Genomic DNA, 28000 nt, shown 5'->3' on the forward strand with positions numbered 1-28000 from the left:
GGGGGGGAGAAACAACCCTTAGTACTAATAGTTCCATTTTAATGGGGCCACTTTGCTTGCTGTATGAAAACTGGGATAACTGTACCTCCTAATCAGCTTCTTTTGCTGCAGAGCAAGAAAAGAGAGATCAGCACTGAATCCCAACAGAGCAAATATCTCACAGCAGAGCAGGCTGTAAATGGAGGTACAAAGATACTTAGAGCAGCTAGTTTGCTGAGGGTCACAGGAGAAGGGAGATGGACTGCAAATGGCCTATGGCCATAATATGAATACCAATAATCTGGACAGATGAGGTTCAACTATTTTTCCTACTTTCTAAATTTAAAAAAATCTTAGAAATGTCCTCACAAAGATGTGCCAATAAATATATAATGTTGCTTCCAGATCAGCTAATTTTGATAGATTTGGAAGGGTGCACTGTTACCCTGAGTAAGAAATCATGATCCAAATTTGCACTGTAGCATCAGGCTTGGAAAAGTAGACCATGACTGGGTCAGACTAGATTCCTCAAAGTCCTTTCCCCTATTGGTCCACTTGATGCAGCTGAAAAGCTTTGTATTTGGTCACCACAGTTCATGCATTGAAAACGTGTTGCAGGAAGTTACTTGGTAAGTATAGCTTTAAGACCATTTCTGTCAAGTCTGATTTATTTTTTCTTTGGATAATATAGTTTTGTGGTCTGACTTTTGCAATTCGTAACCACAAATAGAAAAGTTAAACTAATTGGATGGATCCCATACCCAAACAACAAAATAAGAGTATGTAAAATTCGAATCAATGGTGCACAAAAAAGTCACGTTTATTTATAGCAAGACTGGTTGATGATCACCTGGGGAATCTTGCTGGCAACAAAAACTCCAGTCAGCCCACCTGACAGCTAATCTGCAACAGTGTTGGCCTGGTGTTGAGAACTGATAATCTTTCCCAGAAGAGCTACTTCTGTCCTTTGTTGGATCAAACATTTGCAGTGTGAAGAACTGATCAGACCTGCAGCTTTGTTGTTAATCCCTGAACTTGTGCCATCGCATAAATAAAGTACAAGTGGAATGAAAGGTTGCAGGAAGAACTATTGCAGTAACTGTCTGTTCTCAATTATGTCTGGTCTTAAGCTAAAGGCACAGTGGGGACGTGATTGTCGCGGGAAGTTGGAGCACGCTGCTGATATTATTTCACACTAGACAAGAGTAAATAAGTGCTCAACTGAATCATGTTACATCTATTTTTAGCTTGCATTCCTGTTGTGTTATGTCCCAGGTAAACATTAGTTACCATGTCCAAGTGATTCTGTGATCTCATACTCCTAGGGGGCAAGTGTTGATGCTAGGGCTACAACAATGTAGTCCCGGTCCTCTAACACATGCTCCCTGTGTGTGCAGCACCCCACTGGGTGTGTAGAATCATTCCTTATATCTCCTGGTCCCAGTGCATCTTTCTTTCAGAGTAAAATGAACTGCTGCTGACCCGGTTGTTGCTGGCAAACACGATATTTCAGTTACTTTTGTATTGTATTGGTCCCAATGTTAGTGACAATCAGCTTTACCGTGACCATATTTTCCAATTAACATTTACTACTGTTCCCTATATCCCTCTTGTGTTTGATTATAATCATGGGGTAAAATGATAAGCAGATGAATGACTTGACTTATCTGGTATCCTCGTAGCTGCCTCTCTGAATAAAAGTGCAGTCCTCACCGGGCTGCCCCTGATTTTCAATTTAAATAAGTGTTTCACCAGTCGATCCCTGAAATTATTAGTGCTGGGCACCCTTCTGCCCTCTAAATTGGAGCACTGACGTTAATAACTGAATATAATAGCTAGTATCACATTTGTCTTTTTATAGCATTTTCTATCTGCATTCCTAGCTTTAAAGATCGATGGATCTGCACCCCTAGATTTTCCTCTTCCTGCACTCTTACCAATCAGGGTTTACTTCTTTTTACTGTGACTTTTCCTCCTCCAATTGTTTTTCTTAAAACTACCACAATATCTCTGAGCTAAACTGCATTTGCCACCTGTCTGCACATTCTGCCAACATGTTTATGTCCTCCTGCAATCTCCTAAATCTTCCTCACCATTTGCCATACCCTTTAATTTGGTATAATCAACAACTTAAAAATCATTTTCTGGTTCCTATGTCCAGATATATTTTATATTAATGGAAAACAAAAAAAGAGCCCCAGTAGAGACTCCTGGGGTACACCATCTGAAAAATATCCATTTACCCCATTCTCTGCTTTCTGTCTTCTTACCAGCTCTCATTCCATGCAGTTATATTCTCTTTAATATCATGAGCCTTCATATCCACAAGAAGATTCTGATACAGCTCCTTATAAAATGCTTTCTAAAAACCGATATATTCAACATCCACTGCATTTTCTTCTTCTACACTTTACAGTTTCTTTGAAGAATTCGATTAAAATGGTCAAGCACATTACACCCTTTACAAATCCATCTATGAATCCCATTGCAGAGGAAAAAAGTAAAGCTCAAATACTTTGAGTTTGCACTCTGAAAAAAAGACTGGACAAGCGTTGGTATATCCCAACAGGATCGTGACAGTGGCAGTTTAACGGACTGCCCAAGATTCCCGAGATAACATTTTACTTGTGTTGTTTGAATTGGTGCTTTTTTTTGTAAATGCAGTTCTGAGTAGCACAACTGATGCAAATCCATTTCATTTAGAAGTACAAAATAATGGTTACATCACCAAATAATGATTAAATCAGTGTAATACATTTCTGCTATCAGGACATTGTAAGTGCCACAACTTCTGGTTAATAAGTCAAACTTTCATGTTTTCTAAATACAGGGCAGTACCTTACACCAGTGAAACTCATAGAAATAGCAATATATCAAACAAGCATTTAATACCCTTGTACCAATTACTCTCTTCGCTATTTTGATGGTGGCATTTTGAATGAGTTAACTCCTCCATTAAAACAGTGGTAAAGGAAATTTGGGACCAGCATGTTAAGCATTTGTACAATATTACCATCACAGAAACTTCTACTCCATTGGGTTTTACTGTAATGGCAACCTGAAAAGAGAGGAACCACTTACATCGAGGAGATGGTGAGAGACTAAGAGCTTTGGAGGAGCAAAGGGATTTAGGTGTCCATGTACACAAATCACTAAAAGCTACTGCACAGGAACAAAACATAATCAAAAAGGCTAATGGAATTGTTGGCATTTATCTCAAGGGAACTGGAATACATTCATAAGTGAGGAAGTGATGCTTCAGTTGTACAGAGCCTTAGTCAGACTCCATCTGGAGTACTGCATTCAGTTTTGAGCACCGAACCTCAGGAAGGATATATTTGGTGGTACAGCACAGATTGACCAGAATTATACCAGGGCTTAAGGGTTGAACTGCAATTCAAGTACGTTTAATTTTCAAATTCTGAATAATGGTTCAGCTGGATCTGTAAAGCTCACTGTTAGTTCCAGATTTAAAGCACAATAATGAATAATTGCTCTTCATGTGTGCATTAGGCATATTAAAAGTGAGTAGCATGACAAGTCATAACAGTGTGTCGCTACTTAAGTTCAACAGTCAGCCTTATAGGCCCAATATAAACAGTTGGTGAGTGTGCTCATTTGCTAAAAGTGTGCACACTGAACCATACTTTTTTTTAACCATATACTCTGGAATTTGATTGTTGTTGAATTTTACAAGAGGACTCCTGGAGAAGATGCTTTCTTTAGTGCCTTCCTGGCAACTTCAAATTATGGTACTCCTTACCTCACTCAGTCTTCCTCTTCTCATACAACCCACAGAATTGGTGCAACCTAACTTCTACCTTTTAATTTATTGCATCTTCTCTCATACTCCTTATAGCCATAGTGAGCTTTGACTCCTCATCTGGGTGAACAAAATTATACGGTATTTTCATCTGGATATACCAAGATTCAGGGAACTCCACAATACTCTTGAATATCAGTATACTGCAGCCATTATTTTGCTGTCAAAGAACTATATTAAATCCCTAATATCCTCAGCTTCAACAAAGTGGATAGGTTGCATAAACTTGGCTTGAATTCCCTCAAGTTTAGAAGATTGAGGGGTGATCTAAGCGATGCCTTTAAAATGATAAAAAGAATTCAATAGGGTAGATACAGAGAAACTATTTGCTCTGATAGGAGAATCCAAAACAAGAGGGCATAATTTTAAAATTAGAGCTAGGCCATTTAGGAATGAAATAAGGAAGCACTTTTCTCACAGAAAAGATAGTGGAAATCTGCATATCAATAGGCCATGGATACTGGGTCAATTGAAATATTCAAGACTGAGATTGATCAATTTTTGTTAGGTAAGGGTATCACGGGATATAGAGTAACTGTGGGTAAATGGAATTGAGGTACTTACCAGCCATTGTGCCTTCCAGACATTACTATACATGTGTACATTGTACAGTAAGGCATAAAAAACAGGAGGCTCCAGCCAATGACTGAATAGCCTCAGTACAAATATCCTGAATATCCTAAACAATACACAAAATGCACAGATAAAGGCTTTTTAATCAAAGCTCTTGTACATCTGCAGATAATACCAATGCCTACTGAATGATGAATGGGCCATGCAATATTTCACATAAAATCCATTATGCTATTCCAGTAATGGAGCACCCTTAAGGGACACTTTTAAAACAGCCTTGGAGCAATTAAAGCTAATCTCGTAGAATTAAATATCTGAGAGTTATGGTTTTACTCACCCCACAAAACTACACTTCAAACATGTCTCCTTTTTAAGCTATGACATTTTTTTCTATCATCGATGAATAGGACCTTTGCTCAGAAATAAAGCATCAGTGACATCGATATTATTTCTTGTGACACCAGCTTCTCTACTTCTCAACAAATCATTAAAACTAGCATGAATAGTACAAGGTATCAATCGGAGTAATTGGCAGTATCGCCACTCTATTTAAAAGGTGTTTAAGATGGAAATATCCCTATATGAAATGAGTTTGAGCAGTCTTCATAATTAATTTGGTATATATTTTCTTTAAATTATTTTGCATTATTTACATTGTGATATTTATATATATATATATATATATCATACGTGTAGATTTTAGTTTAATTTTCCATATAAAGTGGCACGCATCACATGCCAAACATCATAGCATTACTTGAACCATGTGTGGACTGAATATCAGTGGTCTATCTGCAGTGTGTTATTTGAACTCCTGGCTCTACTTTCCACTCCCCAAATCACACAACACATCTTGAAATGAATAGTGTGTATACACGATAACAGCGGTCTTTACCACTGCCCGCCCACCACTGGCTCGCTTCAGTTATAAATAGGCTGCATCACTCTTCATGTTACTTGTACTATAGCGCCAGTCAATTAATACTACACAATATTACCCATTATAGAGATTTCAATTCTCCTTACAGTGGAAAACAATTATAGAATTCAAAATAAAAAGCAGAGGAAATAAAACCTATGTAGTATATATTATTTCAGATTTTATTCTCCCTATTAACAATTATCCTGACAGACTTCTAAAATGAAAGTGATTACACTCCAGGCATGAGGAATTTTTATTTACAAAAAGTGTAATCTCCAGCAATATGAAGCACAGGCAAGAGATAAGTTACAAATTCAGATAGTCCTCAATCAGCTCTAAGTAGCAATTCAAAGTTCACATCAAATACAACAGACACCCAGCAATAGATTCCACATAAACCTCATCATTAGCACAAAATGTAATTCAACCACTACAAAGGCAGCATGCTGTGGCCTTCAAGCCTTCATTACTACAAACACCACGCCGTCAAACAAACGCCACGGTCAAACACCACACCGACAAACGTCACACCGACAAACAAATGCCACACCAACAAACAGACGCCACACCAACAAACAGACGCCATACCAACAAACAGACGCCACACCAACAAACAGACGCCACACCAACAAACAGACGCCACACCGACAACCATCACACATCAAACGCCACACCGTCAAACAAACACCACACCGTCAAACAAACACACCGCCTAATGGCACACTGTCACACACCACACTGTCAAATAAATGCCACACTGTCAAACGGCACATCATCAAATAAACGGCACACCGTCAAATAAATGCCACACCGCCAAATAAATGCCACACCATCAAACGGCACACCATCAAACAAACGCCACACTGTCAAATAAATACCACACCATCAAATGGCACACTATCAAATAAATGCCACACTGTCAAATAAACACACCATCAAATGGAACACTGTCAAATAAACGCCACACCGTCAAACACCACACCGTCAAATAAACACCATACCAAACGGCACAGTGTCAAACGCCACACCGTCAAATAAACACCACACCGTCAAACGCCACACTGTCAAACAAACGCTGTCAAATAACACCACACCGTCAAACACCACACTGTCAAACAAACGCTGTCAAATAAACGCCACACTGTCAAACAAACGCTGTCAAATAAACACCACACCGTCAAACACCACACCGTCAAACACCACACTGTCAAACAAACGCTGTCAAATAAATGCCACACCGTCAAATGCCACACTGTCAAACAAACGCTGTCAAATACCACACCGTCAAATAAACACCACACCGTCAAACACCACACCGTCAAACACCACACCGTCAAACACCACACCGTCAAACACCACACCGTCAAATAAACACCACACCGTCAAACACCACACCGTCAAACACCACACCGTCAAATAAACACCACACCGTCAAACAAACGCTGTCAAATAAACATCACACCGTCAAATGGCACACCATCAAATAAACGCTACACTGTCAAATGCCATACTGTCACAAAAACCATTCAGATTCATTTTGATAACAGGGCTATCAATCCTCCCACATTGAACAAAACTCTCAAGTTGGAAATTGCTAGCACCTGCCTGAAAATTGCAATCTCTCATGTCTATGCACTGTTGATATTTTCTGACCTTTTCCTTGCTTCTTCCCTCTGCAGGAAAAGAGATCCCTTTGGAGGTGGTACTGCCTCAGGGTTCATAATGATAGCAACTCTTTTAAACTGTAGGGTCTAAAGTTTTAATAGAAGGCCTTCCCTATTGCCTTTGAATGTTGAGGTATCTCTGCCTGCATTGCTGTCTCTCGTTTTCCCTTAATCTCCAGCTGGTGAAACCACTTTATATATCCCACAGCTAAATGGACTGTACAGAGAGAAAGAAAAATACAGCAAAAGAAAACAGAGAACAAGAGAAAGACAGGGAAAAGAGGTTAAGATACAGGAGAAAAGAACACATTAATGCTGCTGACTGTCCCCTAAGGCCCATGTGATAGTTTGCCATTTTTAGCCAGGTTTACATTTCCGGAGTGAATTGATTCCTCAGGTAAACTGCTCATGACTGAAAATCTCATGTGAGAAAAGAACTTTGACAGTCCCAACAAAAGACCATCCCTTAAGAAAACTCTTTCAAAAATTACAACAATTTCTAACTGAGCAGCTAGGTAATTCTAGGCTAATAGAATGCATTCGCCAAATGTTTTGTATAGTACTATGCTTTATCCTTTCCCTCACAAAACAAGATGGGTTCTTAATATGAGCTTTCATTACTGGACAGAATATGAAACACCGAAACTTGAAACAAAATGAAATGTGCTCAGTATCAACTCGCCTGGTATCTTCTTCCCTCCCTCCTTCTGCAGAATTTCAGTATCAATACGCAGCCCTGTCAAGGACGAGGACCTGCTAAATGTGACATTAATGAACAGCAAGAATAGTGCAGATTGCAAACCCACTCAAATATATGGAACTGTGCTTTATTGTCACCAATGGCATACATTAAAATGGGCCAGATTATTAAACCAAAACGAGTGACTGTCATTCCTAATGAGTAAGAGTTGCCGGGTCTGTGCTGTATGGTGCCTCTGGGACACTCGTTAGTTATTCTTCTTGTTACCACTGCAGTTAATCACCAATTTCCTGGGACACGGAATTGTTACCAACACCCACATAATATCCACTATGTCCCATGTGGGTCAGAGATTTCAGAAATGAGGAAGCTAAAAATTAAACGCGTTACAGATTATCAACTACCAAAACAGAACAAAACCAATTAACCGATTTCTAAGAAAATAACAGCAACGATTTTAGATATTCTCATGACAAAATAAGAGTTTAAAAAAGAATCAATGAAAAACATATTGCTTAGAACCTGAAAGGACTGGTCATGCCTATCATTAAATTCCCATTTTGGCTATGAGTTAAATATTTGTCTTACATTCGTGCAGCTATTTAATGCATGAAAATGCTTTCTCTGTGGAATCTACTCCTTTTTCAGTTAATGGTGCCATTGGCAATGTTCATGTTTGTTCAATTTTTTTCTCCCCATCTCTCCTGACAACACTGATTCATGCCAATGTAGAGCTCCACAGACACTAGCTGGCCAAGTCACCAATCTTGACCTAGACTTGGAGGCCGAGAAATTCGAGCATGCCCAAAAACGGTCATGCAGGGGCACAGGGAATGATCACCGCGCCTGAATGGATAGGCCTGAGGCGCATGTAGTATTGGGCCTCGGTTCTCATTATCATCCAGCTAGTGAACTGTGGGCACCTAATGGGTGTTCTTAACCAGCATTCACACATGCACTTTGTCCAACTGGATGGTGGTCAGGAATCTGGCCACTGCCCTCAGCCATAGGTGCTGAGGCCAATTCTGATGGCTTAGCCAAGATCAGCTAATTCAGCACAGACTTGGGATTGACCCTATGACCGTTCTGCTTGGTATGGTTAATTTCCACATCGGACAATGCACGTACCAACTGAGCGACCAGGGAACAAGCATTGGGTGAAGCAATGCTCAGTAACTGGCACACTTTACTTACGTGAGTGAGATGCTGAAGTGAAAACGCTGGCGCAACCCTTTGAAGGTTATGAATGACTGTGGAGGGAAGCTCCGAGTGGTCATCTCACAATACGGCTTCTCATATTCTCCTGGCAGGCAGTCGCACTTGAAACCTCCGACCAGCAGGTTAACGCACGTCCCTCCATTTCGACAAATTCCAGGAGAACAGCGGCCTGACCGAGAATTCACTTCACAGTAATCACCTGAAGAAGAGAGACATTAGGTTAGTGTTCAGCACAGGGATCTGGTTCTAAATACTTGATTGCAGAATAATAGCAAATAACAACTAACTAGGATAAGAAATTCCAACACAAAGTAGAATTTCCACAAAAACACCAACTTTCCAATTGTTCAGTTGTGGCTATTTTAATATCCTGTTTGGTGCTGATGGAACATAACTGTTATAAAATTTCCTGAGCTTTTAACATCCTTTGACAATACAATTTTCAGACCAGAACATACAGAAGCTCCAGAGAAACATTCGGATTAAGTCATGAAGGAGTTTTCAGAAACAACATCTGTATGTTTATGTTTTTAATTTAGCCCTATCCCACTAACAAATAAGGTCATTACTAGATACTATTGGAAATGTTTATCAGCTCCTCAATGGCTCAGTTTGTTTACACAGTGATTAGCTGAACTGAAAAGACCAGGAAGTCCTAAATTGAGTCCCTCCTCTGTGCTGCAGAAGTTAATCACAACCACAACAGCATTACATTGATCTGAGTAAAGAGGGGAAAATTGCAAGGGTTCCCTCTCCTGATCACAATCCAGAGGCAACACCCACCCTCCCCCCAGAACTTCTAATATGTGATTAATAGTTGAAGATTGGTTTGGATTTGATTATGATGCCCACTAAAGTTAAATAGTGGCTTACACATGAATAACAGTCAACTGGGTGAGGTAGCAGCAGGAGTGCTCCGTGTAGAATTGTACCCCAGTGAGGGATCAATGGGTGAAATTCGTCTTGGAATGGAAAAGAAAATCGGGTGGAGGGTAAGATGGTCTGCCAGTGTGCTATCGCCCCGTTTTGCACCACTGCCCAAGACAAACTTCTCCCCCAATATGTTTTTAAGAGGGGAGAGGGCAAATTGGCAGAAAGAGAAATCTATTATTAGAAAATTGATTACATGGCGCAGAATATGAATTTAGACCAGTACAAATCCAATTTAGACTTGGTTACATTAACATTCTGTTTCTGGGATCTTTCCAAGAGACCTTTTCAATCAGGAATTACCATCCAACTAGAATGACTAATAACCCTGTGAAGTAATCCAGGGAATACGATTTCTATATCTTGGCAAGGATGGTGATTCTTTGGTGTGGTGCTGTTCAACCAGGCTAATACACCAAGTAACAAGCATTGGGTTAAGATTTCCTCTGCAAAACATTGTCAATCAATGTGAAGCAATTTTAATAAAACAGCACGGGAGGCTTTTATTTTTGCATAATTTCAATATAAATTAATAGACAATTTGATTTAAGCTACTTCAAATTAAAAGGAGTAGACGTTACATGTATAATGAACTCTTTCCAACAAAACATAGTTTATTGATTACCAAACAGTGTTTAAAAAGCATTTAGCTGACATAATAATTGTATTTATAGTATCGGAGAGCTAAAAAGCACTGCCAGTTTCTTTGATTCAAGCAATTGACACACTCTTGATAAATAACATTTAAGTTTGAGACTGTGCATCATTTGTTTTATACATTTGGGAACTTAGAGCTGGTCCCTTAGGACATTCTCTGCAACATCAGCAGCAATTCCCACAAGCTGGCTTGTACATCGAGACATACCGTACAGGATAGATTTCAGGTATAATAACGTATGCAGAGACCCTGGGAAATGTCCAAGCAATTCCTTATATTTCTGTATAATTCTAGGATCAAGTGACATTGCAAATGTGGGCTGGAAATATTGCAATAAATCATAAGGAGCTTCTGCATTTTGTGGCAGTGGGCGTGACTGGCCAAATTAAGCAGTTGTTTAAAAACTCAAAACCACTGGTTCAGGCCCTTCTCCAATATGCACACTATCGGCAACTGAACAATAATTCAAACAAGCTTTAGTATTTACCATCAAAGCTATTCCACACCCCATAATTCCCCACCCCACCCATAAGTAGCAACCCACAGAGGAAGGGACTCTTAACTATTGAATAAATCACATCAAAGAAAATAGAGCAACAAAGGTCTCTCAGGTGCAATATTTCACAGACAGTCTCCCTCTGTTGTATCTACTGCAGAAGAAGTTCTTGCAAGAAAAGGGCCTGGATCTAGATCACGTTTCATATTTAGACAGACAGACGTGGCAAGTTCATGACATCAGTGGGACTATCGGAGGATGATAATAGATTGACAGGGAGGTCTGGAAATGGATCATACACCCAACATTCAACCAGATATTGGTGCATGTCTGGATTGGGGGGGGGAGGTGGGGGGCAGAGGTCGTACTACATGTAGATTTTAAATGTAATTTGTCAATAGCTACACCTTGTGGGAGTTTTACAGGATACAGGTATGTAGAAATCACTTAAAACTTTAACATTTTCAAAATTTGCAGAAACAAAGTGACGTTTCCTATTATAAAATTAATTCTTTTTTCTATCCCCCCTCCTCCAATTAATTGGACAGGACTATTGCTCCATGGAAGCCTGTAGGCATCCAGTACCTTGCCCAAGTGACCTTTCTTTACTTGTGAACCTAAACATTTGAATGGCAACAAGCATTTTGACTGCGGAGTGCATCATGGCCAAGCCCATGCTGTGTATGTGTAGCAAAGTGTTATATTGGTTGCTGCCTTGTGCCTTTACCTGCTCAGCCATCAGGGGATTTTTCATTTTTACTAGTGTTTTTTTCACAAATAGGAATGAACAATTTTATTTTGAGGGCTTAGTGATTGAGGACATAACAGTGAGAATAAGTTCTAGTTCTGACACAAAGGATATATCTTCACTAAGTACACAGCAAAAGTACTGTTGATGTTCAATGGCGAAGCCAAGTTTTCTCAATAAGTATACTTACCTTTAAACAGAACAGAATTAAAAGATCACCGGTGCACAGAAGCACACAGAGAATCAGCCAAAAAAACAAAATTCACCTTTAATTAAACAACCTAAAGACCATTATGTTTGTACAAGAACAGTTAGGCTAAATGGCTTTTCATGAACAAAGCCACAATCATGACCATCCCCAAACCAAAGTCATTTATTCCAAATACTCCAGGTGAGCATTTCTCAAATTCTGCCTGTGTCCTGAAAGAATTTCTCATTTATTTTTAAAATTTCAGTATAATTATTAATTCAAATTAACTTGTACTTGCCTAAGGGCTTTAATTATATATTCCTATCAATCCTGGCTGCATGAGGCATTCTCACATTATGATTTCTTTGTTCAGGAGTTTTACATAATTTCTTTGATTTGAAATGAAATCTCCATACTACAATTTAAACTGGATTCCCTTTCTTCCTGCAGTCTGTAATATGTGCAGTGCATGAAAGCTTTTCACACTAATAAAACTAATGTCACTTTTCCAAAGTGTAGCTTTAAGGCATCGCAGATTACTACAGCCTGTAATAATGGTTTGTGGTGTTTATCAGGCCGGTGGTTGCTTCTAGCCACCATAAAAGCTTTATGATGGGTGTAAAAACATTGCTTTAATAGCTGCTAAACACAGAGTTATACTACTGCTACTGTACAACTAGCTCCATTCAAGCAGTCTCTCCTAATCTCAACAGTCACACAATGAGCCTACACACTGTGAAGCATTAGTTGTATAAACAGCAATGGCTAAATCATTTGATCACATTTGTCCAACAAACATCACACACCAGCACAAAGTCAATAAAGCATTGCTGTTATTGTAAGATTTATACATTAACATACCTTAATGATGTGTGCTTGGAATATTGCCACATAAAACAAATATTTTTAAACTCCAATAGAATGCAAAATACAGAAGTGCAATTTTAGCAAAGCCAGTTGACATTGCACTTAAATAATTCAATTGGTTTCTGTTCATTTACAAGTTGTGAGGTCTGTTCATACATTAATGAAATGCAAACGATTAAGATGTCATTCAAGGGAAAATGTTATCGATAAAAGGAAGGCTTCTATTTATTTATACATGCTGGTGAGATGAATAAATCGCTTAATCTGTTTCTCGTCTTGGGACGTTTTACTACGTTAAAGGCGCTATATATATATATATATATATATATATATATTATACACACACGTTGTTGTCTTGTTAGTTGAAGGAAAAATGTTGGCCAGGTCATCGGGAGAACTCAGTTTTTTAAAAATAGCACACTTAGATCTCTAACATCCACATGAATCGATGGAGCAGGCAGAGAACATTTTAATGTCTCATCTGAAGAATGGTACATCGATAATGCAACTGCTAATGTTATTGCATTGAAGTATCTGCCATTGTTTCCTGCCCCTACCATAAGCACACCTCTCCTGCCAATAATTCCATTCCTTTCCTGAATCATTCAATCAGACTGAACATGACCATCTGAAACCTAAGTGTCCTGTTCATCCCAGAACTGAGCATCAAACCTCACATCCTATCTATTTCTACCTGCACAGAATTTCCTGCTTCCACCCGCACCCCTTCTGCCAGTGAAACCCATACCCATACTTTTGACACCTCTACACTCAATTATTTCAATGCCCTCTTATGTCCTCCCATCCTCCACTTTCCAAAGTGCATCTGCCCATATCCTGTTGCGCACTAAGTCCTGGTCATCCATCCCCACTGTCACCCCCACCACCCCTCCACTCCACCCCTGTCCTCATTGGATTGCACTGGCTTCCTATTCCCCAACAGATTTAATATAAACTTCTCATCCTCATCTTCAAATCCCTCCACAGCCTTGCCCCACCCTATCTGTGCATTCTCCTCCAGCCTTATATTCTACTCCCCCTGCATCTTTCAGTCCTCTGACTCTTATCTTTTGTGCATTCCCCCTCCCTTCCCCTCACTGGTGACAGAGTCTTCAGCCACATTGGATCCACTCGAACCTTCTTAAACCCCTCAGCTTTTCTCGCTGCAGAGCCGTGCTCTGTAGCTGGACTGCTAGATTCACCCCCCAAAATGGTGATCTGCCAATCCCCATGCTCAAATCGTACAAGCAGCTCACCAATTAAATTTAAGTGAGGCCTGACAATTAAAATATTCTGGGCCTCTTGCCAACATTGGGTGGGCATTGAGATCATTCTGTCCATCGCCTGCCCGATATAAGCTAAAATCCAAAATCAAGGCCTTTATGTCTCATGCCAAGTTGCAACCACAAGCAACAGCTAGTCCCCTATCTTGTACAGTACATCTGGTGACTCATTTTCCTTCTGTCTGATTGTGTTCCCTCTGCTTTAAACTTATGATGCAGATTAAAAAAAAGTCAAAAATCATCAGACAGGACAGTTGTTGAGTTTTGACACGTTTGTACAAAACAGTGAACTTGCAAAATACTTTATACATCTCTTGTCAATATTTCAGAAAGATTTAGCTCTCAAATAGTAATTCAGTTCCCTTTCTTCTGAACCCCACCTGCCCTGGCTTGCATCGACATCAGCAGATAATAAACAAGTCAATAACAAGTCTTGGCACTGCGTTTGACGGGGTTGGATTACTTTTATCAGAATTTTTGCACCATGTACGGTAATACAGTAACACCACACTGCAAGACCCAAAGGACAATCATTGTTTATGGCTCTTTCATTAGTGGAGAACTCATAATGGAAGACTTTGCAGTATGACTCTGGCTTTCTTTTTGCATGGCTGTCAAACAGAACATAATAAACAGGTGCACTGTAGAAAATGTACAGCACTGCTTTACTACAGCAGAAACTGATAACTAAAAAATATTGCACAGTCGAGTAGATGATCACAGCCTCCAATTACTCCCTCCCTAATTGAAGGTCCTGTCTCATGCTGGCAGCTCTCCAGCACCTAGCCCAAGCGGCCATTTTTTAGGTGTGAGTCTACACACTGAAGTTATTCAACTGTTGAAACTATTTCACCACGGAGGGCATCGCAGCTGAGCCTGATCTTGTTCACACATGTGCACTTTCCAGTAAGGGGTCACTGAATAGTAATCAGTAAGAATGACCCTGGCTATTTTTCCCATTCTTAATCCAGGGGCACTGTAGCAAATGAAACTGGCCAGCAAAAGTGTGTGAGGGTGACCAAGGGTGATTCTCCCTTGTGGTCTCCATTCAATATCTCCACATAACAGCATGGCCGAGGCTGTGAACCTAGTATTTTGAGGAATCATTGGTGCAAATCTGTATTGTTATGGTGTCAGTCCCAGCATGAGTATTTTAATACATTGTACCTTAGGGAATTGAATAGTTCTGTTCTAGAGTGGGGAGGATCAGCTGCAGCTGTGGTGCCTTTCATGGGCAAATAGTCTGGCAACACTCACTATCTATGCTCGCACAATAAGAATGGTTATGTAGATGAGGTACCTGTAAAACCAAACCCCAGCAAAGAGTCAGCATCTTCAGGAATGCAGGACAGAAAGTTGTGAGGAGAGGAACTGTAAGTAGTACAACAGGCACAGCTAACACAATGCTTTTCATATGCAGAAAAATAAATATTCCTGCTGTAATGCAGTGTACAGCTTAAGGACAAGTACTTTGGCCGTGGGTCATAACATATTGAAATCCTAGATGAGTGAACATGGTTTTATTGTGTATTCTGTGGATAATAAACCTCAAGTCTTAAACAGAAGTTTTACATCAGATTCTTTTTAGAAATAGTTACCGAGAATTTTAATGAACATTTTGTTCCATCCATTTTTTGAATACTTTTAATTAATATTTTTATTTAAACAATGTATAGTAACATCAAGGGGACTGGCTTGTTGGAGTACAGAGTATGATTGTACAGGAAACCAAATTAACATTTACAGAGTTACAGCCATTAAACTATCACTCGTGTATTAATTAAGCTCCCCTACAGTTCTAGACTCAGTATCTTTTCCGTGCCAAGACACCTTCGATATAATCTGCTTTTGCTTTCTGTAAAAAGGATCTCAAAAGGTAATCAGAATTTTATTGTAAATGCTTTTTTTCTTAAAAAAGGAGTTCCAACATTGTGGGTCCATCTTTAATTAATATTAATTACACAACAGACTTTCCAAACAATTCAGTATGTGGCTCGTCTTTATGAAACTTGGATGGTATGTTCATTATGATAAAAGCCAAATTATATTCAGGAATTATGCTAATTGTACTCAATTTGTATAATGAAATATGGTTTGCCGAGGTAAAGTAATTACCAAAAATACTTTCTTGTGTAACTCAAATACTGTTGGTGCTAGTTACACAGGGAAACTATGACAGTATTATGTAAATAACATGAATGTACGATAGGCTTCACTGATTACAATCTTAACAACAACTTGTATTTATGCAGCACATTTAAAGTAGAAAAATGTCCCAAGGTGCTTCACAGGAGCATAAAGAAAAAAAATTGGATGTGAGCCAAAGAAAGAGATATTACGAGGAATGGGAGGGCAAGACACCAGAGACTGAGGTATGGAGAGTTCAGGAAGGTTGTAGCGCAGGAGGAATTTACAGAGATAGAAAAGGCTAAGGCCATGGAGTTGTAATGCGACCTCAAATATAAATGTGCATTGTTTATAAAACCTTCACTAATAGAGAAACTATATAAGACAGGGTATAAATAATACGTTTTTCTAGGACGACCCTTAAGGACATCCTTATAGAGACAGTCTACAATATAGGAGTTTCTGATAAGTTGTAAAACTGAGGCTCCATCTGCCCTCTCAGGTGGGTGCAAAAGATTCCACGGCATCATTCAAAGAAAAGCAGGGGAGTGCTCCCAGTATCCTGGGCAGCATTTATCCCTGAACCATGACTAAAAATAGATTATCTGGTCAGTTATCTCACTGCTGTTTGTGGGACCTTGCTGTGCGCAAATTGGCTGCTGCATTTCCTTACATTGCAACAGTGAATACACTGAAGTATTTAATTGGCTGTGAAATACTTTGGGACGTCCCGAGAATATGAAAGGTGCTCTCCTCCAGCAGTTTAAGAATGACAATGTATAATTGAAAAGTATTAAGTTTTTGATGACGACTTCCTTGTTGCATGTGCTTTTTTGCCATTCTTGTTAGGTAGGTAATGTATAGTTTTAGTATTCCCAAAAACATTTTGTCATCAAAAATGTTTAATTTACAGAATTGTCCTTCATTTCTAAAAGGGTTCAGGGTTAAGGTCATCCTGGAATAGAATAGCATTGAGGCATCCCAATTATTTATTCCAGGCAGTCTCTAAACTGAAAATTCACAATGTTAAATGACCAACATCTGTCGAATCGAGAACCTTTAATAAAATTCAAGCTCCAGCTTAGACCTCCCTTGGGTGTATTTGTAAAGCAGCATTAGTGCTGTGAGCCTCTCTTTGGCTGCATCATTCAGCAACCAGCACCTGTTACTATGGGAACCAGGTCCCTACGATACCCTTCTTCATCTGAGAAATGGAAAACATGTCACAAAGGGCAAGATTGGAGTTTACAACCATGATTTATTTCACACTTAGACAAGGAGGCAATACACTGAAGAAAAGAAAATACCTTTAAGATCTATCTGACTCCTATGCAAAGCACTCAATTTTTTTAAAAATGGGAGTAAATCCTGTTAGAATAGTAATGACTATAATCTAATATTATCACATTTCACCTCTTGCCCTCAATAGGAATTAGCCTTCAAAGCAATTAAAGCAAAGGCAGCAAAATGAAATGGAAGAATTCATTTCCAGTCCCTCAAATGACCCAGGCTGCTTGGCAGCAAGAAGATGAAGTGATCATAAAACAAGCTGAATGCTAGTCTCACAATCATTTTGTCCACATAAAAATACTCACAGCTGCATTTAATATAAGGTTCCATAGCAAATTGTTTAGCTGTTCCATTACAAAATAAGATTTTCTATTGCTTTCCGCACCCCCCTCCCATTTCTTTCCCCTTTTCATTCCCCTTGAAGGCACTGACTCTTGCTGTGGTACAATTCCATGGAAACCACCCTTGATCAATTGTCCACTCATTTTGGACATGGACTATGAGGTGTTGGCAGTCTGTTCCATATAAATTTGTACCAGTGCAACAAAAAGATAATTCCCTTGATAGCGTAGTGTGTGAAGGCACTGCATGGTGGCTGTACAGACCAGAAGCTCCTTCAGATTTGATCTCCTATATGTCGTGATCTCTGCTGGGGCAGCAGTTGGGGCATTATAGTTTGCCTCAGCATCCCCTGTGCTAATAAGGTGGAAAATCAGCTGGTTTCCCACTCTTGGCTGCTTCGTAGTGACCTTTTGTGTGTGTGTTTATCTATATGTATGTGACATATAACAGGAGTTTACATTGTTCTGTATCCTTTCCAACACATACGCACTAACAAAATTTCCTGGTAATTGCCTGAAGATTAATTCTTAACAAACCTGTATCACAAATAATATAGAGCACACAAACAGTTAATATGTTGGTATGTACAACTGCTGCCAGCACACAAATAAACTCAAAAATGAAAGAAACCTCTTAAATGTGTCTGCTTAGCTCAGTTAGTAGCACTTTTGCCTTTGCCAGAAAACTGTCATTTCAAGCTCCACTCCTGTACTATCAGAAGTGCTGTAAACTGAGGGCCTGTCTACCTGTGCAGGTGGGCATTAAAGATCGCATGGTCCTTTCCTTGCTCAATGAACACCATTTAAAAACAGATTTAATTAATCTCATTGACTTTTGTGGGAGCTTGCTGCTTGTATCACATAATTCACTTCATTAGAAGATAATTCATTATATGTGAGGCGCTTTAAAATGTTTCTGAGAGATTTGTAAAAACAACCTCCACCTTGGTCCAATGGGTTGGACCACTGCCTCCTGTAGTACTGACCTGTACAGACTACAAAATTACCAGGTTCAATTCCTGATCTGCACTGAGTTAGCCAATCTGAGTCAGAGCAGAGATGAGGCATGACAATAAGGGAAGGAACCGCCTGGATTTCTCCCCCTCATTATTAGCATGCATAAGAACACAGGGCTTGGCTATACACTCACATGAAAAAAATACTTCTTGGCCAAAGTATTGGAGGTCCATTGCTGCCTGTTGATCGGCATGCCATCGTCTTCAGGAGAGGAAGGATTGGGGGGAAATGTAAGGAATTATATTTAAATTTAAACACCCAGGAGAGATTTCCAGGTATTGATCTAAATTGGACAATGGTTACTAAAAGTATATGATGTCATTTCAACCTTTTGATCAGATTGCTGCCTTGTCATCACTCACTCTCCATTATTCACTGTACAAGGTGCAGAAAAGTAGTAATGATTTATCCTTGGCTCCAGAATTAGCAATCATTCCAATTAAGAATGAACTCCCTAGCCTCCCCCAATAGCCTAGTAGGTAAAAACACTGTCTAGTGTAGTACAAAACCATGTAGACCAGAAGCTCCCAGGTTCGATTCCTGTGTCTGTGTTGAGCTACTTCTTTCTCAAACTGACCCACAGTTGGGGCACCACAATTGACCTCAGTACTCCTGGGCTAGGAAAGAGGAAAAATTCAGCCATGAATCTGGTTCCTAATTGCAATCCAGCACTGGAAAGTATGTATCTGGGGACTGGTTTGACTGTGATATCAGTCATGAAGGGATAGCATGCTGACATTTCATTAGTCAAGCTGACACATAAAGATCTTGTGCAAGGTACCAGAGGACTTCTGATTTCAATGAGTTCAGAGAAGGAAGGGGAGAAAGTTAGAGGACTAAAATTCAGCTATTGATAGATAAAGACTTGCATTTATATAGTGTCATTCACGACCTCAGGACGTCCCAAAGCGCTTCACAGCCAATTAAGTATTTTTGAAGTGTAGACACTGTTGTAATATAGGAAACGCAGCAGCCAATTAGCGCACAGCGAGGTTCCATAAGCAGCAATGTGATAATGACCAGATTATCTGTTTTAGTGATGTTGGTTGAGGGATAAATATTGGCCAAGACACTGGGGAGAACTCCCCTGCTCTTCTTTGAAATAATGCCACGGGATCTTTTGCGTCCACCTCGGTTTAACGTCTCATCCGAAAGAGGGCACCTCCGACAGTGCAACACTCCCTCAATACTGCACTGGAGTGTCAGCCTAGATTTTGTGCTCAAGTCTCTGGAGTGGGACTCCAGGTTTAAATCCCTTACACATGGTCACTTGATCCCAGCTTGGGAGTGGCAGAAGCACTGTGATTGGCCTCAGCATCTGATTTCTAGGGACGAGGAAAATAAAATCTGCCAGTGGCCTGTTGGAAAATGTGCAAGTGGACATTGGGCAGGGACCATGTAAGGCCCAGCATGTGACACCCCTTCATGGTCAAAAAGCTTGCAAACACTCACACTCCAGAATGGCATATGAAGAATAGCCATTCAAGTGAGGTACTAAATGGCTGCCAGTGCCTGTGAAACCATATTCCAGCAGCTGCAGGAGAAGACGAAAGAAAACTGGAAAAAAATAAGTCAGTTATCTGAATCCTGAGATGAGATTACAACCCTGAAATTGTTCTATGGTATTTTTTTAAAATTTATCTATATATATATACACATATATACTTGAAGTGCATGGGCTGGTTTATTTAGTTTGAAACTCAAGGGCCAGATTTGTTCGGTCTCTTTCCAGCAGGAGCAGTTACCCACAGCAGACATCAATGGCCTGCGCACTATCGCCAAGTAGCTGTTATATGATGACATGCACACTGAAGGATTGTGACACAATCACTGCAGATTTATTGAATGATATTCAATGGCTGATTATCAGGAAATTATACAATGTAGACTATGCAATGATAATTTTGTACTGACTTTTCTTTTTAAAAGTAAATTGAACACACAAGAACCCCTATGAAATACTGATAATTTGAGGAAGTGAGTAGCTTTGGAGTTGATATTGGAAAACCTATGAGGGGGGTATCTAAATAAAAAGATCTGCTGCAACAATAAATGAATGCATAAATCGACTCCTCTGATGTTACTTTTTTTATTGGTGATGTTTACAGCTGGGAAATGGGCAGACGCATTTCAAATAAGAATTAAAAATACTTTGTTCTCAGTCACTGTACTGCAGCTTTCATTTCTCAAATTGCCTCAATTAGATAATAACCAAAGGCATTAGTTTAATAGAATGTAATCCCATGTTAAAATACGGACTCAATTTTCATTATTTCCCAGGTCCCCAGACGCCAGTATTGTCAGCACCTTATAAGAAGCTAAGCATGCAGGACTGACTAATCAAGCCCATACCTATTAGATATTGCTGTGATTTGGAGAGACCTTCCTGCCAAAAGTAGTAATTACTGTGTAAAGGAAGTAGATAATTATGATAATGATCCAATGACTGACAGAGGTGCTGAAAGGGAGGGAAGACTGTCAGAAGTTACTTAAGAATGATATTAGAGATAGTTTCATCAGTCAGGCCTCCAACACAATGGCAGCAGCCTTGTTCCAACATCCACATTTGTTCTGTACTATTATAAAAGCTTAGAGCAAAATATAAAATTATACATCAATCCTTCCATCTTTAACAATGAACTGGAGTTTGGAAGGCCTTTAATATTATAAATAACTCTTTATGCTTGGAAATCAGAAAGAAACCAGACAAATAATAATACAATTAATTCAGATAAAAGTATAGAAACTTCACCCCAAACAAATATTCAGCAGTCGTTATCAATGCACCGACATTCTTCCCAAGATAATAAGTTTCTAATTCTGCATTTCTGTACAGTACAAATGATGCCTGTACTTTGCATGGTGCAGAATGTTTCTCTCCTACTGTGTATATTTAATACAAGTTTTCCCAATCAGGCTTTCAGCAGCCTCAGAATGTATATTGTAACCAAGACTTTAAAAAAAATGTGTGGAGCATGGAAGGAGCTATGGGTCTCAATCACCTGGAGTTCCTGGTGAGAAACAAGACATTAATCTTTTTAAGGAATTTTTAAAATATTTTGAAATAATAAATGCTTGAAGGGGGAAAATTTGCAGGGCTATGGGGAAAGGGCAGGGTAGTGGGACGAAACGGATAGCTCTTTCAAAGAGCCGGCACAGGCACGATGGGCAGAATGGCCTCCTTCTGTGTTGTGTCATTCTATGCTTCTATTATTTCACTTCCAGAAACAGTAACCCATAGTACTGGAGGTATAACTGTTCATTTTAAAACATTACATTAAGGGATTCACTCCAGGCTTCCGTTAAGCGTTTGCAACCATCTTCAGCCAGAAGTGCCGAGTGGATGGTCCATCTCGGCCGCCTCCCGATATCCCCACCATCACAGATGTCAGTCTTCAGCCAATTCGATTCACTCCACGTGATATCAAGAAACGGCTGAGCGCACTGGATACAGCAAAGGCTATGGGCCCCGAAAACATCCCGGCTGTAGTGCTGAAGGCTTGTGCTCCAGAACTAGCTGCGCCTCTAGCCAAGCTGTTCCAGTATAGTTACAACACTGGCATCTACCCGACAATGTGGAAAATTGCCCAGGTGTTTCCTGTCCACAAAAAGCAGGGACAAATCCAATCCGGCAAATTACCGCCCTATTGGTCTACTCTCGATCATCAGCAAAGTGATGGAAGGTGTCGTCGACAGTGCTATCAAGCGGCACTTACTCACTAATAACCTACTCACCGATGCTCAGTTTGGGTTCTGCTAGGACCACTCAACTCCAGACCTCATTACAGCCTTGGTCCAAACATGGACAAAAGAACTGAATTCCAGAGGTGAGGTGAGAGTGACTGCCCTTGACATCAAGGCAGCAATTGACAGAGTGTGGCACCACGGAGCCCAAGTAAAATTGAAGTCAATGGGAATCAGGGGGAAAACTCTCCAGTGGCTGGAGTCATACCTAGCACAAAGGAAGATGGTAGTGGTTGTTGGAGGCCAATCATCTCAGCCCCAGGAAATTGCTGCAGGAGTTTCTCAGGGCAGTGTCCTTGGCCCAACCATCTTCAGCTGCTTCATCAATGACCTTCCCTCCATCATAAGGTCAGAAATGGGGATGTTCGCTGATGATTGCACAGTGTTCAGTTCCATTCGCAACCCCCCAAAATAATGAAGCAGTCCGAGCCTGCATGCAGCAAGACCTGGACAACATCCAGGCTTGGGCTCATAAGTGGCAAGTAACATTTGCACCAGACAAGTGCCAGGCAATGACCATCTTCAACAAGAGAGAATCTAACCACCTCCCCATGACATTCAACGGCATTACCATCACCAAATCCCCCACCATCAATATCCTGGGGGTCACCATTGACCAGAAACTTAACTGGACCAGCCATATAAATACTGTGGCTACAAGAGCAGGTCAGAGGCTGGGTATTCTGTGGCGAGTGACTCACCTCCTGACTCCCCAAAGCCTTTTCACCATCTACAAGGCACAAGTCAGGAGTGTGATGGAATACTCTCCACTTGCCTGGATGAGTGCAGCTCCAACAACACTCAAGAAGCTCGACACCATCCAGGACAAAGCAGCCCGCTTGATTGGCACCCCATCCACCACCTTAAACATTCACTCCCTTCACCACCGGCGCACAGTAGCTGCAGTGTGTACCATCCACAGGATGCACTGCAGCAACTCGCCAAGGCTTCTTCGACAGCACCTCCCAAACCTGCGACCTCTACTACCTAGAAGGACAAGAGCAGCAGGTACATGGGAACAACACCACCTGAACATTCCCCTCCAAGTCACACACCATCCCGACTTGGAAATATATCGCCGTTCCTTCAGCGTCTCTGGGTCAAAATCCTGCAACTCCCTTCCTAACAGCACTGTGGGAGAACCTTCACCACACGGACTGCAGCGGTTCAAGAAGGCGGCTCACCACCACCTTCTCAAGGGCAATTAGGGATGGGCAATAAATGCCGGCCTCACCAGCGACACCCACATCCCATGAACGAATAAAAAAAAATGCAATCAAAGTTTAAAAATGTCTGGTTTTTAGTTGAATTTTGTTTCATTTAAAATAAATAATATTACAGTCAAAGAATCTGGTTTAAAGAATTCAAGAACTTGCTTTTATATCGTGCCTCAGCATGTGCTTCAAATCCAATGCATTACTTTTTGAAGTGTAGTCACTGTTGTTATGTAGGTAAAGTCATACATGGAACCTGAACCAGATTTAATTTGGATTATTTTTATCGAAAATGAAACTCATTCGTATTTATCCCCCAACCAACAGCACTAAAAAACAGATTATCTGGTCATTGTCACATTACTGTTTGTGGGACCTTGCTGTGCACAAATTAGCTGCCACTTTTCCTACATTACAACAGTGACTACACTTCAAAAGTACTTAATTGGCTGTAAAGTGCTTTGAGACCATGAAAGGCGCTATATAAATGCAAGATCTTTCTTTCTTTCTCTATAAATTCTAATTTTTGAGGGTTACAAAGTACATTTGAATCAGGCATTTTTGACCGAGCATGAAAGAGGATTAGATATTTGCTGTGATCTTTTCAGTTTCAATACTTCATGATTCTATGGTTTAAACATGTTAACTTGTCTATTTAAATTAATTAACAATAAAAGAAATCTTCTATTTTCACATTTTTTGAATAAAACAAATTATTTGATCTGCGGATCACTGTGGAATACATTAAAAGTAACTGCAATTCAAAAATACTAAAATACTTAGCAGACTATTTGAGTTAGTTTTCCTGATGGCTACATACTTCTAATGGTTATTGTAAGCTTATGCAGACAGACTGTACATAGACAGTACAGTATCAGCTCAATACTCACTGTCCAGTGCCAGCACAGAAATGATTCTCTGGCAGTCTGGCACTCAAACAGTTGTTAAAGGACTAAATGTGGGCTAGACCTTACTTAAATACATCCAGGCTGGGTAGTGGACAGTCACTTTTAAGAAAATAACTGCCAAAAAAATGACAACTTAAATGGAAGGGAGATCACTTAGTTATCATTTGTAGTTTTTCCTACTATTTCACCCTTCTGGATCAGTGCCTGGAAAAGTAACCCCTAGAAATGACACTCTGAAAGGGCACCTGTCTATAATCTGCAAGATCCAAGAATGACTTATTTTCCACAGATTGTGAGTCTCACTAAAACCTGTCACCATTCTGCCAGGGTGCTTCAGTGATTCCCAGTCCACACCACACCTCTCATTTACTGTATCTTTTTGAACCCTTTGAAAATCTTACTTGCCTCAGGCCCTCACTTCTCTTCAAACTATGGTATCTTTTACATGTCTATTGCAGTGACAGATTCCACCTAATGTGCTTGTGGTATATATATATGGTTTCAGCTTTCCAAAGATAACAACATTTTGCACGAGATGCTGGGATTGTGAGATCAAGGCACAACATGTTTAAAAAGATATAAATGCCAACAATTCCTTACTTGCGAGCTAACAGTTCAACATTTTTTTCAAAAAATAAAGACCTCTTTTGATGGTTAGGTTGGCAAGTGAGTTGCCCAATTTCAACCTGAATTATGGTCCCAGCTTAAATCCTCAGTCTACACAGAGTTAACTGATCGTTGCCAGAGCAACAGTTGGGGCATGACAGTAGGGTTCAGTGCCTCGACTGGGAAGGGGAAGATAAAAAGAATAAATCACCCATCAACCCTGCTCCTTAATTGCTTTTACGTCATACACTGCTGGAATATATTTGGGGTACCACCCTCAAAATGCTCAGTTAGACTTTCCACAGTCACAGTCTTGCACACAAAGAATGGATGATATGACACAGGACAATAATGTCTGTGGAACTAAACATAAATCATCACCTTTACAAGAGGAGCAGGAAAAAAAGAGTACAGAGAAACTTTTTTTTTAAAAGGAAGCTGTTTAACACACACATATTGTTCAACTGTACTCTGCATATTGTTGGAATGAGACCTTTGCAATGACACCACAAGGCTGATATGCTACTGAGACCACATTGTGTAGGCCCTGGCATAGGCTGGCAGAGTGGAGAGCTGGGCTCACTGGATATTGCGAGTCCAGCTTATGCATATAGTTTAAATAAGCTTCCTGCATTACTGGTGCCTTGCACAGGGAGCATGACTACAATGGACGGAGGAAGCTTGCAGCCCTTAAAAACTGCAACTACAAATTAAAGGGAATGCAACAACTTGGAGGGAAGTGGCTTCATCTGGGAGGCTCAAAAATGACTGCAAAAACTTGATCGCCTTTCCAAATGGTTGTATGAGGGAGGGGAAGAAATGACAGTTGAGATTTAAAAAAAGTAAAAGCCAAGAAGGAAGCACAAAACTCAGTCTATGGATGGGTGGCAGAGCAATGCCTGAGCCCCCGTTTGGCACTCCAGGCCCCCTTCTCAAGAGGATTGCCATGCCCCGTGCCTGCACGGCTGATAGTCGAGCCAACCAGTTTCAACGCCATCTCCAGTACCTTCTGGACATGGACTATATTTGGGGGAAGATGGTGCATTTTAAGGAATCTGGCAAGATAAGACTGTGTACCAGGTAGACACCCAAAATTCCATGTCACAGTTTTGCCCATCCATCCATTTCACATTTACTGTTTGCCTATTCCAAAACTTCACACAACCATGCAGCTGCATCTCACAGATACCCTTATCTCACTATGGCACATAATCAAGATGCAACATTCAATTGATAACCTTACCAAACTCAAATTTTCCATGGACTTTCTATATAAAATTATTGAAACCTAATCTAGCTGCACGATGTACGGTCATCTACTGATGCGCACATTGGCTTGCAGTTTGGGGACAAGTCTATCACGGCGCCTGTGATCCTTCAACTCACAGCATCTCAAGGCTTCTCTTCTGCTTGCATGACCAGATGGCACAAAATTCAAGGTAGCAAGTTCCAACCTGACTACCTACATTTTATTTCTAGGGTTTAAATTTAAGACCATCTAATGTGCAAAAGGTTGGTGAATATGCCAGGGCTCAAAATGCTAACAGTCATCTACTTGACCAGGGTAAAAGGCTGATTCACATACCACAGCTGGTTCATTTTGTGTGAATGTTAGATCGAGAAGCAAACAAGATGGCTTGAAGCCATTCCATCTGCTTATGTTTTAATGTGCAATGGCAATTAATCTGGGGATGCCTAGTTGCTTAACAATTAGTCATTTTCTAATTAATTTGGATTTCAATTTAAATGAGGTGTCAAATTGGAACACTTCAAGAGTGATGGTTCGACAACCGGAGAAGCTGCAAAACCATCGATCCATCACAGGCAAGGTTTCAGAAAGCCAGTCTTAAAGGGGCTGTGTCATCTTTTTCAGAGAACAATTACTGATAGGCTCGGTTCCTGCAACAACCAATTTTGCAAAGCTGTCATTGTACACTGTACGAGACAGATCCCATGGAAGTGCACACAATCTCCCCAGTGGTTGAAATAATAAATGGTTGACTGTCAAGCCCGCCACTGTTGTGGGATAGGAATAGTCATCAATTGGTTCTGGAAGAGCCAAGTGCCACTCTTATCATAATGCCTCATGCTGACAGCATGTGAAAGTGATAATATGATGGAATTATGCATCATGTCTCATCACTGTCATGATGAACAGCTCAAGAAGGTCTAGCTACACATTCCCCATTGGCTTACTAAGTTTATCCATTGAGTAGCTGAGCCAGGTTCAACCCCCCAGTCAGTGGTGAGTTAGCTGATCCTAGAGGGGAAAACAACAATGGCACAACAATTAGCTTTACTGGAAGTGTGGACATTGGGGTGGTGAGGACAGAATCAAGGTTGGATGTGATACCCCTATAGTGGAATAGCTTGCCAATACTCACCGTCGAGACTGTCATGTAACTTGGGCAAGGTACCAGAGTGTGGCTGGCAGCTATGGAACTATACCCTAGCAAAGAGTCAATGTCTTCAGGCAGACAGAGGAAAGGATAAAAATGGCAAATCAAGGAAACAAATAAAAAAAACTAGTGAACTTTTTAAGTAAGTTTTTGAAATTCAATCAATAGTAAACATCTGATATACATAGCACATGGGAAGAACAATGGTAAAGGCAGACACTGCAGTATAAAAACATTTGAGACTTTTACATATTGTAAACTTTGAGTATAATCCAATACATCACTAATATTTAAGAAATGCTT

General features: G+C 40.2%; 1 protein-coding gene across 5 annotated transcripts in view; it reads right to left on the reverse strand.

Moving 5' to 3' along the window:
* The window catches only part of celsr2 (cadherin, EGF LAG seven-pass G-type receptor 2), a 229031-nt gene that overhangs the window by 114948 nt on the left and 86083 nt on the right, over positions 1–28000 (reverse strand). For all 5 annotated transcript variants that reach the window (XM_068007462.1, XM_068007464.1, XM_068007463.1 and 2 more), the window contains exon 3: positions 8856–9078. In XM_068007462.1, the coding sequence (XP_067863563.1) occupies positions 8856–9078 (223 nt within the window). The remainder of the gene's footprint in view (positions 1–8855; positions 9079–28000) is intronic.

Source organism: Heptranchias perlo, chromosome 27 (genome assembly GCF_035084215.1).
Source record: "Heptranchias perlo isolate sHepPer1 chromosome 27, sHepPer1.hap1, whole genome shotgun sequence".
Taxonomy (NCBI): domain Eukaryota; kingdom Metazoa; phylum Chordata; class Chondrichthyes; order Hexanchiformes; family Hexanchidae; genus Heptranchias; species Heptranchias perlo.